Below are 17,665 nucleotides of genomic sequence, written 5' to 3'. Positions count from 1 at the left end.
AGTGGGAAGATAACAAAATAATAGATTTGCCCTTGTATTGCAAGGTCTTTACTCTTGAGGGAACCAGCCACTCTTTTTTTCTTTCTTTCTTTCTTTCTTTCTTTCTTTCTTTCTTTCTTTCTTTCTTTCTTTCTTTCTTTCTTTCTTACTTTTTGCTTTAGTATATTGGACATCTTTCTAATATAAACCATGAGAAAGCAATTCTTATTCCATGGAAGAGATGCCGAAAGATTCAAGATTAATGTCATCCATTATTAGCATATAAAACTGAAGGAAAGATCAGTGAATTGTGCTCATAGAATTCTGCCCCTATGGGAGATGGAAGGGTCAAGTCCAAAGTCATCGATGGGAAAGATGGAGAAAGATGGAGTCTCAGAGTTTCAGGCTAGAATCTTTTCCTTGCTCACTATGTCAGTTTTTTCTCCCAGCCCCCTCAGGCTGATTCTCTAGGATAATATCATGGAGATCATGTTTGCTATAGTAGAGAAAGGAAGTGACCGGCTGAATCCAGTGGCAATGTTGAAACTCTTCCCGAGTCCCACTTGGTCCAGGATTCTCCAGAGAATATGAACAGAGGGAACGAAGGTGCTGGTTACAAGTGAGGGCTTGACACAGAACTCTGGAAAGTTCAGAGGAGCTGGAGGCCCAGGTGGCAGGACACACCTGGATAGTAATGAATTCCTATGGCCATGAGAGTCTGCAATGCCCATACAAGTGACAGCAGTCCAAACCCCATCATGCATAAGCAGATGAAGCCACATGGGGGAACCAGCTACTCTTTAGGCAATAGGTTCCATGTCTGCTCTGGAAACTGGACAAGGGATTTGATTTTTATTGAGTTACTGCCTTCTGCCTCTGATTATCCATCACTGATTTCTTTTAACTGAAAATTAAGCAATATTTTTGCTGGCAGCATATCCAGAAACATCATATTCAATTAACCATTATCATGTTGGGAACCCCTGACTGCCACTACAATCTTCCCATGCTTTGCAACAAATATGCCCATCTTGCTTCTGAAAGTTAAGCATTACAACCTGACTTTTTTTTTTTTTTAAAGATCTTGCTATTCTCTCATTCCTCAGGAAGACTAGTTTTATAGCAACGTATCTCCTACAGTTAATCTTGACCTACAGGTGATGTGTACTAACAGATACCTTCCTGGGAATGCAGTTGTCTATTTCTTTCCCCCTAAACTTTCTATGTAGCAAATCTACTTAGCATTCTTACTTCTCTGAGCTTTTGGAAGCTTTTTGTTCAACATGCACTGTGGAAGTTTCTGTATTTCTATTTCATTGAATGTGAATTACAGTTTTTGTGATTCTCTAAGTCATGATCCTTGGGTCATTTGCCATGGAGTTAAATCTTGAGTCATGGAAGATTGCTCTGGGGGTGGTAGATATCCCTTATCCAACTTCATGTTCTGTCCCCCTCTTTGATTTAGCAGTTTCAGGACACATATGTATGTTTCTTCTCCTGACTCCTGCAGCCACGTTCTTGTATACTCCTATCATCCCTTAGCTGACCCACTACTTCCCAGTAGGGATGTGAGTCTAGGAATAGTTTATTGGGTCCAGGGAAATTTGAGAGTTTGAGATTCTCAAATTATTTACCCAGGTATAACTTTCCCGATTTTAGGAGTTCCATTCCTTCCCTTTGAAGGTCCTAACATTGGCAAAGGAAACTTGCAAGAGGTCGGAATGCAAACTTTTCTGAAACAGCACTCTTCTTACACCTGAGTCTTCCTTTGATTGCAGGAAACCAGGGCCTAATTAAATGTTGCCAAAGAGACCCTATCTATGGTTTTTGCATTCTGCCTGAAATGGTGATTAATATCCCGAGTCTTTTATTATCTCTTCAACAAATCAATGCCACTTGAAAATAAGTACCTAATCCCTCTGTCCCTCATAACTTTTAAGCATTAATGGTCTTTTACCAGTCAGTGAGTCCTTCCACCAGCAGACCATGCCAGCTTACCCATAGGAAAAGTTTTTAAAATCTACTGTTACAGTATGCCCTGGATGTTATTCTTGGCAGCTGTCTGGCAAGTGATCCATCTCCAAATCCCTTTTTAGAGTATTCTTCCCTGGACCACTCTGGAACTATCTTAAATTTCTTTCTTAAACTCTGAGACACAGTTCTTAGCAGGTTTATTGGGAATGCTTGCAGGACAATAGATCTGTAAGGAAATGAGAAAAATTGAATCGTGCAAATGGAAAAGAAATCTGGTTGAAATGGAGGCCTTGTCTGATCCTATAGTGGAGTTCTGGAGCTGTGTCGCCCTAAACTGAAGTAAGGGTGACAGGTCTTTGTTACCCACATTAGCCAGTCTATGCCTGCAGGCCTGATTGAGGGCAACTCTCATTGAAAAATTCATTTGGGAGTGGGGATTAGAAGATGGGGTGAGATGGATTGGGTCCATCAGTACTGAACCTGGTATCTGGGCAGAGTAGTGGGTATGGGAAGAGGGAGGAGATGGAGAATAAAATATAGACCTATAATCGCAGTGGCTCAGGAGTCTGAGACTGAAGGATCTCAAGTTCAAAGCCAGCCTCAGCAATAGCGAGGCACTAAGCAACTCAGTGAGACTCTGTCTCTAAATAAAATAGTAGAAAATCACTGACAGATTTGATCAAGTCTTATTCCAGCCACAATATGCAAGGCAATTGGAAGGAACATGATCTAGATCCATATATAGGCTGATGAATAGAGCCAGACCTGGTTATAGAATTTTATTCGAAAGGAAAAGATAATTACAGGAAATATTTGCAGAATGTGGTGTCTACAGAGGAGTATAAGTAATGGGAGCCCAGTGTAAGTGAGGACTGGGTATTAGAAGATGATGATGATGACGATGATGATGATGATGATGATGATGAGTGTGTGTGTATGTGCGTGTGTGTGTGTGTGTGTTTAATCACTGTTAGATCTGCATTAAGAGTGAAATAATCTGAATAAAAATTTCCCTACATCTGAAGAAATAGGAATTGGATCTGAATGAGAAGGTAGATATGGAGAAGCAGACATAAAAGCAAAAAATCATGACTAAATTCATGAGAATAGATGAGTATTCTAAGACAGGGAGTAGAGAAATAGAGGGCAAAGTAACCTTAGAAAATACTTCTTCAAAAGAGTAGGAGGGGGAAACATCGGAGGAAATTAGTACCATTGCTCAGATAAACTACTTACTTACTCCCTGATATAAAAAGTGGAACTTTCCAGTACTGCATTTCAATATCTCTCCTCTTGTTGGACACAGTGCATCAAGCCCTCCCTCTCACTCTCCGTGTATATCTTTGTTGCCACAGAGAATTTCAGTTGTGCTTCTCCTTCCTAGCAACAACCATCCTATCCTTCTGCTCTTTGGGTAATGCCATGTCTTCCTGATGGTCCAAGCCCCATCCCCAGTTCACATTCCGGAAGGTGTGTTCACTGACTAGGCATATGGCTTGATGCTGTCGTGTGTGCCTGTGGCACCAGGTCCTTAGGTGGCTGAGGAAGGAGGACCGCTTGAGCCCAGCATTCACCGGCAGTGTGATAAACGTAGCAAAATCTCTTCTGGAACAAAACAAAACAAAACAAAACAAGATCAAAATAAACTAGGTAGGTACACATAAAATCTTCATAACAACCAACTTTATCTATAAAATTCTGGTGTCAGGGCATTATTGAAGAAAACTTATCTATTCAAAAGAATGCAAATACCAATTTATTGCAGGGTGGTGGATGGGGAGGTGCTGGATACTGTATACTAAATTATGAATTGGGTCTGATTAAGGTTGGAAACTTCAGATTTTATGTTTGAAACTTTAGCAAAAAGGTTTGAAAGTTATCTAAATATTTATATCTGGAATTTCTTGCTCTCTATTTTTCTTTTTGTCATGGTGTGTGTCTCTGTGTGTGTGTGTGTATGTGTGTGTGTGTGTGTGTGTTAATTTTTGTTTTAAGGAACTTTGGCATATACAACTGTGTTACCATAGGCACCCACGTCTGTTTTTCCATGTGCTGAAAGGCACTCTGTTGATGAGATCTATTTCTGGATCTATCCTGGGATTCTGTAAACTAAATGTTAAAATTTTTTCTTTTTTTTTTTTTTTTTTTCCCTCTCATTTTCCCGGCAGGGGATTTGAACCGGCGTCCTTCGGCATGAAAGGCGAGCGCTCTCCAAAAGGAGCCATTTCTTCAGCTCCTAAATGTTAAAATTTTTGATTTCACTCTTTGCTTGAAAAATATGGGCTCACTAGTTTAAGGATATGGGGACAAATTATAGACAGCATTTACCAGGTAGAATATGTGTGGATACAAAAAAACAAATATCATGTGGAGTCAGTTTGAATTAAGTGAATCTCTTTAAAAAATGGCTTTGCTGTGAAATGGTTTAAATATAATGCAAGTTTCTGACCCCAAAAGCTTAAAACCAACAGGCAATTCTTATTATTGCATAGCCCTTAAGGTATGAATTTGTCCCATGATCTGTTGTGTGGATTAGAAAGTGATATTAATCTCTGGAAATCATTAGAGTATATGATAGGCATAGAGCTGTGAGTTAAACAGTTTGCACAGAGTTCATGAGAGCAGTATGAAATAACTTCAAAATTGAGATGAAAGGGATTTTGCAGAAGGTGTACCAAAATGGCCTATTGTGAAGAAAAAAGCCAATGTTACTGTAGAAATGGGACCACCAGGGGAGAAAATGTGCTTACAGATCACTCTAGCTTGTCTTTATTTATTTTTTCATTCCAGAAACAGAAAAACAGGGTTGCCTTGCCACCCTTCCAAATAGCTCTGCATAGTGGTCTTGTGAGAGAATTTTCCTGTCTTCCTTGGGGAGGATATCTGATAGAGTTGCTATAGTAACGCGGAACACCATAAACCACTCCAAACATGTCTCCCTGATTCAACATATTTGACTGGATGGGTGAAGTTTAATACTTGAAATGAGATACATTTCCAAAAGTTAAATGTAAACTATTTCTATATTGACTTATTTTTTACCTTGTACCAAATCCAAAAGAATCAAAGGAAATAACAGTGAAAAATTCTCCACTCTCCCAAATAACAGTTTTGCTCCCCTAGAAGCAACCAATATTATCAGTTCCTTTTGAGTGTCTCAGAAATACCCTATGCAAATGAATTCCTGTAAATTCAATAATCACATTGCACACATTTTACACGAATGGAAGTGCACTATGCATATTCTTGTGCTTCTTGGTTTTTTCCACACAAAAACGATAAAGGTACTAGCTTTTTCATAAATTCTTTTCCTCTAAAAATGTTTCATATCTTCTATATGATACATAAAATGTTTCTTTTGGAAAACCAGTATAATACCTCATTAGACATTTCTAATATTTTGCTATCATAAACGTCAATTGTCCCTTTAAAATATATTTAACAATTAGGGACCAGTTCCTCTTTACAATATCTTTTCCTCAAGGTCTTCAGGCTGTTCTTGGTGATTTTTAAGTATGAACTTTGAAGTTGACTTCTTTACTACTTGCCTGGCCTCCACTCCCTTTCACCTCTCTGCAAAAGATTCTCCTATTGGCGTTTTTATTTGGATAGTATTAAGTTCATTGGTTTAGGGAGGCTGCTATTGTTAGTGTCTTTAAATTTTTTGTGGGTTTCTCAACTATTTTCTTATAGATTTTTTGTTAAAGTTTTGCTGGATTTTTTTGGGGGGGAGGTGTTTACTGGAGGTCAAGCCCTGGCTATCACACATACAAAGCACATGCTAAGCACATGCTCCACTATTGAGCTATACCCCTAGCCCTTTTGCTTTTTCGAACACGCAACTGTTTCCTATTTACAACTTCCCACTGAATATTGTTTGCATTTGTGAGAGTTCTTGATTTCTGTACATTTGGCCTAGTCAATTTATGACATCCTATTATTGTCTCTAATACATTATTTTCATTTTTTTAAGTATATAATTGTTACGGTTTGGATGTGAGGTGTCTTCTAAAAGCTCACCTGTGAGACGATGCAAGAAGGTTCAGAGGAGAAATGATTGGGTTGTGAGGCTTAACCGAATCAGTGATTTAATCCCCTGATAGGGATTAACTGAGAGGTAACTGAAGTGGTAGGGTGTGACTGGAGGAGGGAATTGGGGGCATGACTTTGGGGTATCCATATTTTGTATCTGGAGAGTGGAGTCTCTCTCTGCTTCCTGAACATCATGTGAGCTGTTTCTCTCTGCCACACTCTTGCCCTGATGTTCCGCCTTACCTTGAGCCCTGAGGAATGGAGTCAGCCTTCTGTGAACTAAGACCCCTGAAACTGTGAGCCCTCAAATAAATTTTTCCTCCTTTAAAATTGTTCCGGTTAGATCTTTTAGTCACAGCAGTAAAAAAGCTGACTAAAATAATCTAGCTGGACTGGGTGGGGCATACCTGTAATCCTAGTGGCTCAAGAGGCTGAGGCAGGAGGATGACTAGTTCAAAGTCAACTTCAGCAAAATCGAGGAAGTGCTAAGCAACTCAGTGAGACCCTGTCTCTACATAAAATACAAAATAGGGTTGGGGATGTGGCTTAGTGGTTGAGTGCCCTGAGTTCAATCCCCAGTACCAAAAACAAAAATCCCAACAATCTAATAATCATATATAGTATATATATGTAATATATGTATTAGTATATAATAAACATCAAATTCATGGGCTTCCTGATGTTTGCTAACATGGTGTGTAGTTACTTTTACATTGCAATTCACAAATGACCTGATGTACAAGACTCTTTCTAATAATCTTTATTGGTTTGGTAGCAGTGTTACGTTCATCGGCTATCTGTTTGCAATATGGGTTTGGAAGAGGATAGGGTTGTGTTTCAAGCGAGAAATATTTCATTACGAAGCAGGGCAGAGCATAATCTGCTCTAGTGTTTACAACTTTCATTCAGGTCTCTTCCCTCACACTTCTTATTGATAGACATCTTCTTGCAAATGACTTGTCTGTCTGATTTCTCATATAGGCATTCTTCTGCTAAAAAAGAAAATTAATACAGCACATTCAGGAAGGTTCCTAATACTGATCCTGATCAGCAAGGCTCATTACTGCAAACACAGAAGTTTGAGGTAGCACCTAAGGGTGTAACACCACCCTAGAGAAAGGACTTTCTGGCTTTTTCTGAGCTTTGTCTCTTTTCCCTCCTCCCACACCCACACATTTGGAAGATCTTCCATGTATTTTGTGGTTTGGGTTTTCCATACCTCTCATTTTAATCAAAAATCAAGTTTGCAGTTTGCTCCTTGTTGCTGTGGGATTGTTTCTTAAGAGGATAAAGGATAAACATCTCCCTGCCTTTCACACCATTTAAAAAATGGTAAACCTCTTCCTATTGCTTTTGATTATACTGTATAAGTGAAAATGTTTCATGAAAAACCATAATCGAAAAATACAACCTAACAAAGTTTGAGTTCACTAATTGACTAGGGAGTGAAAATGACAATAACAAATTGGCAAATTCAAGGAATGGTTACACAGGATTTTCAGGGCTTGTGGATAACAATTCTTCCTCCCTCCCCCAGCATGATCTCCCAAATACTATCCACAATTTCTGTTGTTAGCATACTTCATTTTTTCTCATCTTTCTGCCCTTGGATTAACAAGGTTTTTCTCCCCAATCTTTAATTTTTTATTCTTGTATTTTTCTGCAACAGTGTCTAAACATATTCAATATTATTATCTTCTCCCCCTTTTTTTCTTTGTAGCAATTAAAGCTCACATAGCACACAGATGTAGGATGACCAGTAGTTTGGACGGGGGTCATAGTATTAGCTTAAGTAGGGTTTACAGGCAAAATACACCCATTTTCATTCTCAAAGGTGTTCTAGTTTGAAGATCAAGTTATCGGTCACCCTACTTAATTGCCATAGTGCCTGACAGTATTTTCCACCATTTTTTGGTTTGTCTGTCCCACTAGAGTGTCAGTGCCACAGGGATAGGACATTTTCTGTGTCCATTATTCCCAAAGCATATAGTAGTTTCTGGCACATATTAATGACTGTGCAAACATTTACTGAATTAAATAAATGAAAGTAAGACCCTTAGCGTGTTTTAAATTACTGCCTGAATTTCTCCAATTCTGTAATCCATCTAAAATGTTAGTATTCTTTGTAAACACAAAACTCAGTTATAGTTGTTATTATTTACAATCTAGACTTCATCTACTCCATCATTTTCTGTGATGTGATTTCTTATATGGAGGTCCTTCACTTTACTTTTGTACTTTCCTTACTGGATGTGTCCTTTAGCAGAACTTTTGAGTTAGGTTTTTGGATAGTTAACTGTTTTGATTTTCAATGTCTGGGAACATGTATCTCACCTTTGATAAGAATGATATGGGTATAACTGTCTTGATTCACTATTTTCCATCCATGACTTGAAGACACTATTTACTATTTTTCAGTATATATTGTTGACCCAAATACTTCCCATCTCCTCACACTGCTGCATTAGGGATTAAACACTTGAACTTCTAGGGACACTCAAACCATAGCAGCTGAGGAAGAGCAGGACAGAAGGGATGATGAGAAGTGAGGGCTGACTCTGGTGTCCAAGTGGGTGGTGGCTTTGTTCACGGAGAGATAACACAAAAGAATGGGCAGGTCTGGAAGGGCTAGAGGACAAGCTGAGCTGGATTTTGCACATGATGAATTGTAAGGGTACAGTGAGACATCTAACTGAAAAGGTCCGGAAGGTGTTCTGGAACTCAGGAAGAAATCTTAGTTTAGGCAAAATGGAATAAATATTTTATCAGGATATTTTATTTAGGCACCACTGCTGGACTTAAATTTTTAAATCCCTGAAATAGTATGCAAGATGTTTTATACATGTGAATGTGCAGGATAACTTACTTTCCCTCCTTTCCTTATCCCTCCCCCTTTAAATGATAATTATAAGGGTCACATTTTCCAGGCAAACTTATGCAATAAGCACACAACAGACACAGAAATGTTTAATTATTCATTTTATTTTCATATAAATTAACATCCTAAAAAATTGAAATAGAAACACTAAATACAGTATTGCACATAGTGATCTCTGTTAAATGTCCTATTATTTCATTGAAGAATGGTATTATACACATTGGAGGGAACTGAGGGGATAGGAAGACTACAAAACAACAACAGGAAAAAACACTAGTGTTTCTTTGCACTTAAACTATAAACTAAAAGGTTAAGAAGAAAAATGATCAGAATGATGTAGTTTTCTTCCCACCCTCAGGTCAGCTGAATTTTCTGGAAGTTGTTATAATGACACATTTTCATTCTGCCATTCATGGTTCATGTTTTCATGCTTATCTTTGCTTTCTGAAAATAAATACAACAGATAACAGTTGTAGTCAGAAAAGCGTAAATATTAAAAAGGAAAGGTATTCAGAGTAGCCCAAAAGGTAGCCCTTTTCATTTCATTTCAAATGAAGATTTAATCCCTAACTTTTTTCTTAATAGAGCTGTTTAATCATATCTCAATTTATCATGTCTTTTCCAATTAGACTACATTCCCTAATCCAATTCAAAATGCTCCTATCTGAAGATGTAATTCAACTTCTCACTTAAAACAGCACCATTTAGGCTGGGGAGATAGCTCAGTTGGTAGAGTGCTCGCTTCACAAGCACTAAGGCCCTGAGTTCAATCCCCAGCACCGCAAAAAACAAACAAACAAACAAAAAAACAAAAACAAGAAAAAACAGCACCATTTACTTACATTGGTAGCAAGTGACAATCAAAACATTCATCAAAACATCTAAATTATCACAGGGAAAAAATTGTCCTTTTAACCAAGATCTCCTCTCCTGGGGTGTGCAACTTGAAATTTTATTTTAAGGGAGGGAGTGGGTAAGAAGAAATCATTAGTTTGTTAAACTCAGTCTATGGACCAACAGCTGTCAGCCAGCCAACTCTGTATAGCTGCTAGGTTATGGAAGAGGTCTGAGCACCCTGGGCAAAGCACAATGCTGCACGTAGCATTTCCCGTTGTGTTTCAGATCCCAACACAGTGAATCCCATATCCCAGGCACTCTGGGTTCAAATACAGCCTTTGTCCCTGATGCCCGTGAAATGAAGAAAGTGTAAGATGGCTTCATACCCCCTGAGTAATGTTCACATGTCCACATATATGCACACACTTAGTAGAGTCATCTTAATTCTGAAGTTTCAAATATAGAAGACTGAGATTCTCTTAACTTGCTGAGTCTGTTTAAAGTTTTAGGCAAAAAGAAAGGAGATTCTTGGAATCAGAAGCTCATCACTTATCGAAACTTAAGAGGAAAGTAAGTAAAGTATTATTACATAAGCTTGTATGTACTGTGAAGACAAGGTTCCAAAGACAAAGAAAAGCACAAGTTAAAAAAAAAAAAAAGAGGAAGAACAGTTAAATACTTACAATTCCAGAGTCATGTCTTGGTTTTATTTTATACAGTGATTTTCCTTTCTTCTGCCTACACACCTCTTCAGCTTCTTTTACTCTGAGAGGGAAGAAGACAATTTATTTAAAGAGCAATCTACAAAAATTACTACAATCCATCTTATATTCGGAGAACAACATGACTCATTAAGAATTTGAATCATCAGCTGGGTGCAGTGGCTCAGGAGGCTGAGGCAGGAACAATAAGAGTTCAAAGTGAGCCTCAACAAAAGAGAGGCACTAAGCAAATCAGTGAGACCCTGTCTCTAAATAAAATACCAAATAGGGCTGGGGATGTGGTTCAGTGGTCAAGTGCCCCAGAGTTAAATCCTTGGTACTCCCACCCTAAAAAAGAATTTTAATTATCAGAAAAATACCACTGGCAAAGGGAGATTGCATGACATTGACTTTAAAATATCAACTGCCACTGCCATTGAGGCTTATTCAAGCAGAGGGTCTCTATCTCTGGATGAGAGTGAGTCCTAAGATCAGCTCTCTATTACATACATAGGCTTGGCACCATAACATAAATCAGAAGAATTGCCTAATTAAGATTATTCTTATTTAAAACTATTTTAGACTCATTGTCTATACTAAACTTACCTATACATAAAAGTAATCTGCAAATAATAGTTGGGCAGTTCCTAAAAACTGAACTTCATCGAACATAGGAGACAATCATCATTTAATTGGCAAGAGAAAAGAGTGAATAGTAATAAAATTTTAACACTTCTATGTTTTCTTTTTGTATATACATTCCAAGGAAACTAGCGCTAGAGTTACCAGAGGTATAGTTCAGAAAGGATGCTGCTTGGAGATAAATCTTGCATTACTTGGCATTGGTATTTGACACTGGTAATGTTCTAACACTGAACCTTGGGACTCCTTCAAATAATAGAAGGGCTCAATCACACAGAAACATATTACATTATTACTACACACAATTGTTACAAAGACTAAATAGAATTCATTTTAAGTCTTTATGAATTGTAAGACATTATAAAAAGTTATGATTACTTTAATTAAACAAACAACAAGGAATCTGTAAACTGGGACTCTTAATAAAAAGGGGTGTTACAAGAAAAAATGTAACTTCTCAGGTTAATTTAATTTTTTATTCTTGTGATTTTTTCCCCCGATGGGAATTAAAACTGAAGTATTTCTGGAGAAACTGAACAGGCTGCAGTTTAATCTCAAGAAAATACATTTTATGTAGACTTTGCAGTATAGTTTCCTGAAATAGAAGAATTATAAATATATTTCTTGGGCCCTGTGGCAAATGGTCCACTGATTGAATTCATCTCCTCTGCAACTAACTCACTCCTCTTCTTAAACAATAGAATGAAACAAACAGTTCAGGTTAGCAACTCAAGATTGATGCTACAGTTTACCTTAAAGCATGACAAATGAAAGTAATTCCTTTTAGATATAAAATGCCTGTTGGGTTGATACTGTTAGTAATTCCAGAATATGATGACAGTTTAGACGACACTCCATTGTTACCACTTTTATTACTTTCAACCCAAGCCATAAATTGCCTTTAATCCTTCCTCTAAACATCTGACCACAAAAACATTTTCTTTATAACAAACTAAGGATTGCAGAGTCCCTGTCTTCCTCAGAAATAGCTACCAGTAAATTTAAACTGAAGTATTTGGATAGGGAATTAAGGACACTTTTTTTCAGCACTTAGTCAAAATCCAGTCGATCCCCTCTTAAATTTACTTGGAGTTCTTGAAAGCATTTCATGGTATTTAAGAAATTTTACTTTGTAAGTATTTAGATTCCCCAAGTATCCTAATTTTCTCCTTATCCTATTTATTTTGTTCTCAAAACACATTTTTATGAGGATCACAGGAAGATGAATCTAATACAAACATATTTAATTTTGCATAAAACCAAATACTCTGATTCTTTATGGCAGAGATGATGAAAACGGAGGAGAATGTGCGTCAAGGAACCTCACAAGCTGTTTAAGCTTCGCCATTTATTTGACAATCATTTATGAAGTAGTAACTCCAGGTCAGGGTCTGGGTGCAACTCCATTTTATAAGGACAATTAAATTCATTATCTAACAGGAGAGAGACACACATAAGTAAGCAAATGACAATGGTGCGTTGAAGGCAACCACCTAGTTTTGTGTCAGGTATGACTGTTCCAGAGGACGTTCCTGGGGTTGGTGGGCAGGGGCTATGAAAATCTTTCTGGAGAATGATGACAAGTGAGCCTTGTTTAAAAGATAAATCTTAATTGTTCATACTTTCCTCAGAAAGCTGAAAATGGGTCTGAGGGTGAAAGAAAAGAAATAAGACTTACAGAAGAACATATGCAAAGAGTCAAGGAATGTACTGAGCCTCACCAACAGTGAACAGTTTCCCCTTCTGCTGCTAAAGGATCCCCACACTACTGGATGCAAAGTTCAAACTGGTGCTCTGGTTTATGCCTCAGTTTCTTATATATCTGATGTGGGGGAGTCAGTCTCCTCTAGAGTATGTGTCTCTGGAGATGCATACACAAAAGACTTGAGGGGCTGGAGAACTGAGCACCAGAATCACAAACAGGCCACTTTTTAATTTAATGAGAAGATTCATGGAGAATCTGTTAAAATGCAGCTCTCCAGACCCACTGATACACATTCTGACCTAGGCCCTGTGTTATGCATTCACAGTATCAGAAGAGAATGTGATGGTGGTAGCCTGTAAGCACCACTTTGAGAAACTGTAGTCTGAAGTCCAGCTGTGCATCTGAACTGACCTCAGAGGACAACAAGGCTTCCTTATCCTTCTCTGTTTTACCAGACTGTCAAAATTTGCTCACTTCAGCACCATGATTCCCACCACTCCTAAGTTTCTTAGCAAATGCTGCTTCCTCCAAATGCCAATTTTATTTCAACACAACTCTGTCAATAAGAAATTTTTTTCCACACTTGAGACAGGAAAAAAAAAAAAAAAAAAAAAAAAAAGTGTCCCTGGAGGTCAGACATGCTTCCAGAGTTGGCAGAAAAATGAAAAATAATGAAGGAGAGGTCAGTACAGAGAGGCCTGAGCCAACGGTAGATTTTGGTGTCTTCCTACATGGGCTATGGTGGAGGGTTTTCCCAGTTGCCATTTTGGGTCTTTTGAGTAACTGCCTGTGCGCATTCCACCCTTTTTCCTCCTGCCCCACCCCTCATTCAATGATGTCTAATGTTTCTGAAACCGAGCAGGAAAAAGACGTTCATTTCGCAAGTCAACATCAAAAGTTTAAAGTGAAAAGGCTTTGCAAAGATAAATTTCAAATAAATAAGAATCACCAGTATGGTAACTTTGGAAGAAGGATGGAGGAAGGAAATAAAAAGAGATTTACACAGAGAGAAAGCAGTTAACACAAACAGAGAAGGTATACTGAGAGAGGAACCCATGGCAGTTTTGAAGACTTCCAAATTTCACCTGCATTTGAGTTTAACTTCCAGTCTAGATGGGGTCTATGGATGTTCTAGGAGACATAGCCCTTGTGCACAATACGTGGAAGTACATATATTTTCATGTGGTTGTATTCACACCAATGGGGCATTTGTTAATCAAGATTTCACCCTAAGCTGGGCTTGGTGGTGTAAAACTGTAATCCCACTGATTCAGGAGGCTGAGGCAGGATGGTTCCAAGTTTGAGGTCAGTATCAGCAATTTAGGAAGAACCTTAGCAACTTAGTGAGATTCTGTCTCAGAATAAAAAATTAAAAGGACTAGGGATGTACTCAGTGGAAAAGTGCCCCTGGACTCAATCCCTAGTACCAAAAAACAAAAACAAACAAACAAAAAAGCTTTTACCCTATTAGAGAACCTTTAAAAATTTTAGGATGACATCTATAATAGGGTCATTTTAACAGTTGACTTCCAATCAGCAATCTAGATAGTAGAAGGAAAATATAAGCAAGATCAAATCCTATTATATGGAAAAGAAACTCCTCATTCATCATGTTTAAAGATTTTGGAAGACAACAACCACACAGGAATCAGAGACTAGAAAACAGAAAATAAAGCATTATCTTTTAGAAGGAGGAGAGGGATATTAATAGTAGATAATGGCCATAAATTTTTATGTTAACATTTTTTTTCTGCAATCTTTGTCTATGAAATTTCAGAAATAAAGAAAACTATGATCAATAAATTTCAAAGGTATTCCTTAAATAGAAGACTAAGAGGAACCAACAAAAATGAGGCATTTTTTATTTTTTAAAGGAATGTTTAATTATAGGAAATCATGGACAAAAGACTTATGGAATCAGGTTTGACAAAAAGCAGGTAACCAGGTATCAGAAAAACAATTTCTGTCCAAAACTAAAGTTTCACTCTGGCAATGCTCAAAAGGTGAGAGGAATGAATGAATGTGTGATTCTCAGATAATGAAAACTTGTTGCCTTCAAGGACCAATCTTTATGTAAGTTTCAAATAGTCTTTTTGAAACAAAAATCAATTATTCCCTTTCCATAAACAGACGATTTACTTGTAGCCCAATTTCACTGTTGTGCACATCACTGTCACAGTGTGCCATGATACAGGGCCACCCTCCTAAGGTCTCCTAAGATACACAAGGTGCCTGTGCAATAGCTGGACACTGTGCTTTGCCAGCTCTGTGTGTACTTCTGATGTCTTCTCTTTCTTCCTAGGATGGAGGGCTGCAATCCCTCTCTCCAGCGCCAGCGTGCCTGTCGTGAGTAGATCCTCCATTTCCTTGTCACAATTTCTATTTTCCCCAGAGGAGAAAACCAGATAACTAAGCTGACTTAAAGGGTGTCTCCAGTTAGAATAAGATGCTGAGTTAAGTTCTCGCTAAAGGAATGGATTTCCTGGACTTGTGGGAAGTAATTTTAGCTGCTACAGGGCTTCTGCACACCTCCCCTACCCCAACTCCCACATAATTCAGGGTACACAGCTGCGTTTGGGAGGCTAGGGAGGCAGGAGGGCTGACTTTCAGATAGGCAGGGCGTCACACCCCTACATTTTAAAGAATATAAATTTCTTAGACACTGTATACCTAGTCATCTTGCACCATTCAATCTGCTTGTTCAACAGCTTGTCTGTGCAGATAGAAAGTAATGCTGGAAAGAATATAAAACTTGAAATTCAAGCTCATCAAGGTAAAAAAAGCATGACACCCATAATTGATAATGACAGAGTTCATGATGCCACAGAGTCCCAGTGACAGGAGAAGCCACAAAGCTCTGGTGGGGGAATATGACAGTGAGGTTGTCCTCCAGTTGAAACTGTTTTCTAGGTAAAAACAAAAACAAAAACAAAAAGCCAAAAAACACAAAACAAAACACCCACCCCCCGAAAACAACAACAACAAAACCTGGATAAAACAAAACCATCTTTAATTATGAAAGTTTAAAATATTAAATTTACTCTAAAGCTTCTTATACAAAATTGGTCTTCTAAAAAATAAAGTTCCAAATGTCACCTAAAGAAACTAAATAATCTATTTCGAGTTTGCTTCGAGTAGTCAATCTATTTCAAGTAGTCAAGTAGGAACAGCTTCAGTTTGTTTTAGGATCTTAAGCTTAGATGTTATTAAGCAAAGAAAATTTGATTCTAGGAGAATCAGAAGATTTTCAAACTTCACAATGTCATAGGTAAAACAGATGCAAGAGAATTAAAAATAGTTGCTATAGGTTTTGTTAAAACTTGTTTTAAATGCACATTACTCCTTTTATTTTCTCAAAAAAATGTTTCTCCAGTTGTGTCCTTTTTATAACTGGGTTCACTTACACTCCTGGTTATTCTAAACAAAGAAAGTGGTTTTTCATTTATCTCCTAATAAAGATGCATTTTGCTCTGCATTCTCCTCTCTAGCCACAGACCCACTTATTGTCAGGCAAACATATACAAAAAGTTCAGTGTGATTAAGTTTAAAAACAGTTTTTGAGATGAAAAAGGAAGATACACTCTGGCAAAGATACAGAGAAAACAAAGCAGACATCCCTGCAGCCAGCAGGCAGTTCATCTACCTTCTAGACCAAACATGGGGCTGGCCACAGTCTTATCAAGAAAACAGATATGTTCCCATCGTTCAATCCAGTGAGAAAGGGAACCATCCTCCTGCCACTAAACATCAATAATTTTGTCTATATAAATATCTGTGGCAGATAGAGGCATTTCCTACAGGCTCCTGCTCATCTTGCTGAGAACAACACTTTTGTCCCTGGAGTATACAGGCTTTACAAGAGATTTAGGTGCAGCACAGAGCAGCGATGTCACTGGTCGGAGTCCTGATACAGAAAGCTAAGAGTAGACATAATTCATCATTACTCTCAGTTCACAATGCACTAAAACACAGCACCATTAGATCTGCCCATAAGTTAAAAACTTTGTATCCAAAGGAGGAGGCAGTGAGAGGGGGGGGGGTTAGATAAAGGTTGGTTAGGAGTGCCAGCTACCGGTCTCTCTCAAGATGAAGACAGAAATAGGTATTAGATGCCTTGTGGAATTAAAAATGAATTGGGGTATTTATTCCTGGCTTTGACTTCTCTTCTTTATAACTTGAATGACTTAAAACACATACATAGAAAATTACAAAACCTCTGAGATACAAGGAAAACAAAATAAACCAAAATGTCACTTAGCATTTCCCCAAATAAAAAGAATTTAAGCTTTCTCAGGAACATATTTTGAAATCTCATTTCTGAGAGTTTTTACCTTTTCCAGAGAAAGCACTGCATTTGCACCTCATGTGGTGACACATAACAATTAAAATAAGCACAACGTAGTTCCTGACAGGAAGAAAATCAAGCTTTAAACAGATGTTTGTAGTGCTTGAAGCAAGTGCCGGGACAACAGGAATAGTAATACACAGCAAGTGCAGCAGGACATTGTTCTGTGAAATCCTGGAGCACAGGGCCAGCACAGGCTTTGCATACAATGTATTCCACTCACTTTCCAGTGACAAATGAAGCAAGTCTGCCACTTTTATGAACAATAAGATCTAAATCTCCAGGAATAGTTGTAGTTTGAAATCTATGATTTCATGACAGTTAGGTATGCATGTTCTATACTTTTTTCCTCAAAACTGTAGATGTATTTCTCTCATGAATATAAAGCTGATAAGCAGAGATTACATGTATCATGGTTTCCTGAAACTATTTTGGGGGATACATATGGTGAAAAGAGATGGAGGAATCATTCATTCAAAAGAAAAATATGTTAAAGGAGTTGAATTAATTCCTTATAGTCTGAATCTCTTTGATGACTGGCTAAGATTATTTAAGACCCAGAACATTATAAT

The 17,665-nt window shown here is 37.8% G+C and overlaps 1 protein-coding gene across 1 annotated transcript in view; it reads right to left on the bottom strand.

Moving 5' to 3' along the window:
• Nucleotides 1-8,956: 8,956 nt before the first annotated feature.
• Fmn2 (formin 2) overlaps nucleotides 8,957-17,665 on the bottom strand; it is a 275,933-nt gene continuing 267,224 nt past the window's right edge. The window contains exons 17-18 of the mRNA XM_047520535.1: nucleotides 10,384-10,465; nucleotides 8,957-9,307 (exon numbers count right to left, since the gene is read on the bottom strand). Coding sequence (XP_047376491.1) covers nucleotides 9,281-9,307; nucleotides 10,384-10,465 — 109 coding nt within the window. The 3' untranslated portion in view covers nucleotides 8,957-9,280. The remainder of the gene's footprint in view (nucleotides 9,308-10,383; nucleotides 10,466-17,665) is intronic.

The sequence above is a fragment of the Sciurus carolinensis genome, chromosome 12 (assembly GCF_902686445.1).
Source record: "Sciurus carolinensis chromosome 12, mSciCar1.2, whole genome shotgun sequence".
NCBI lineage: Eukaryota > Metazoa > Chordata > Mammalia > Rodentia > Sciuridae > Sciurus > Sciurus carolinensis.
The sequence above is the reverse complement of the archived record's forward strand: the minus strand, read 5'-3'. Positions and strand labels throughout refer to the sequence as shown.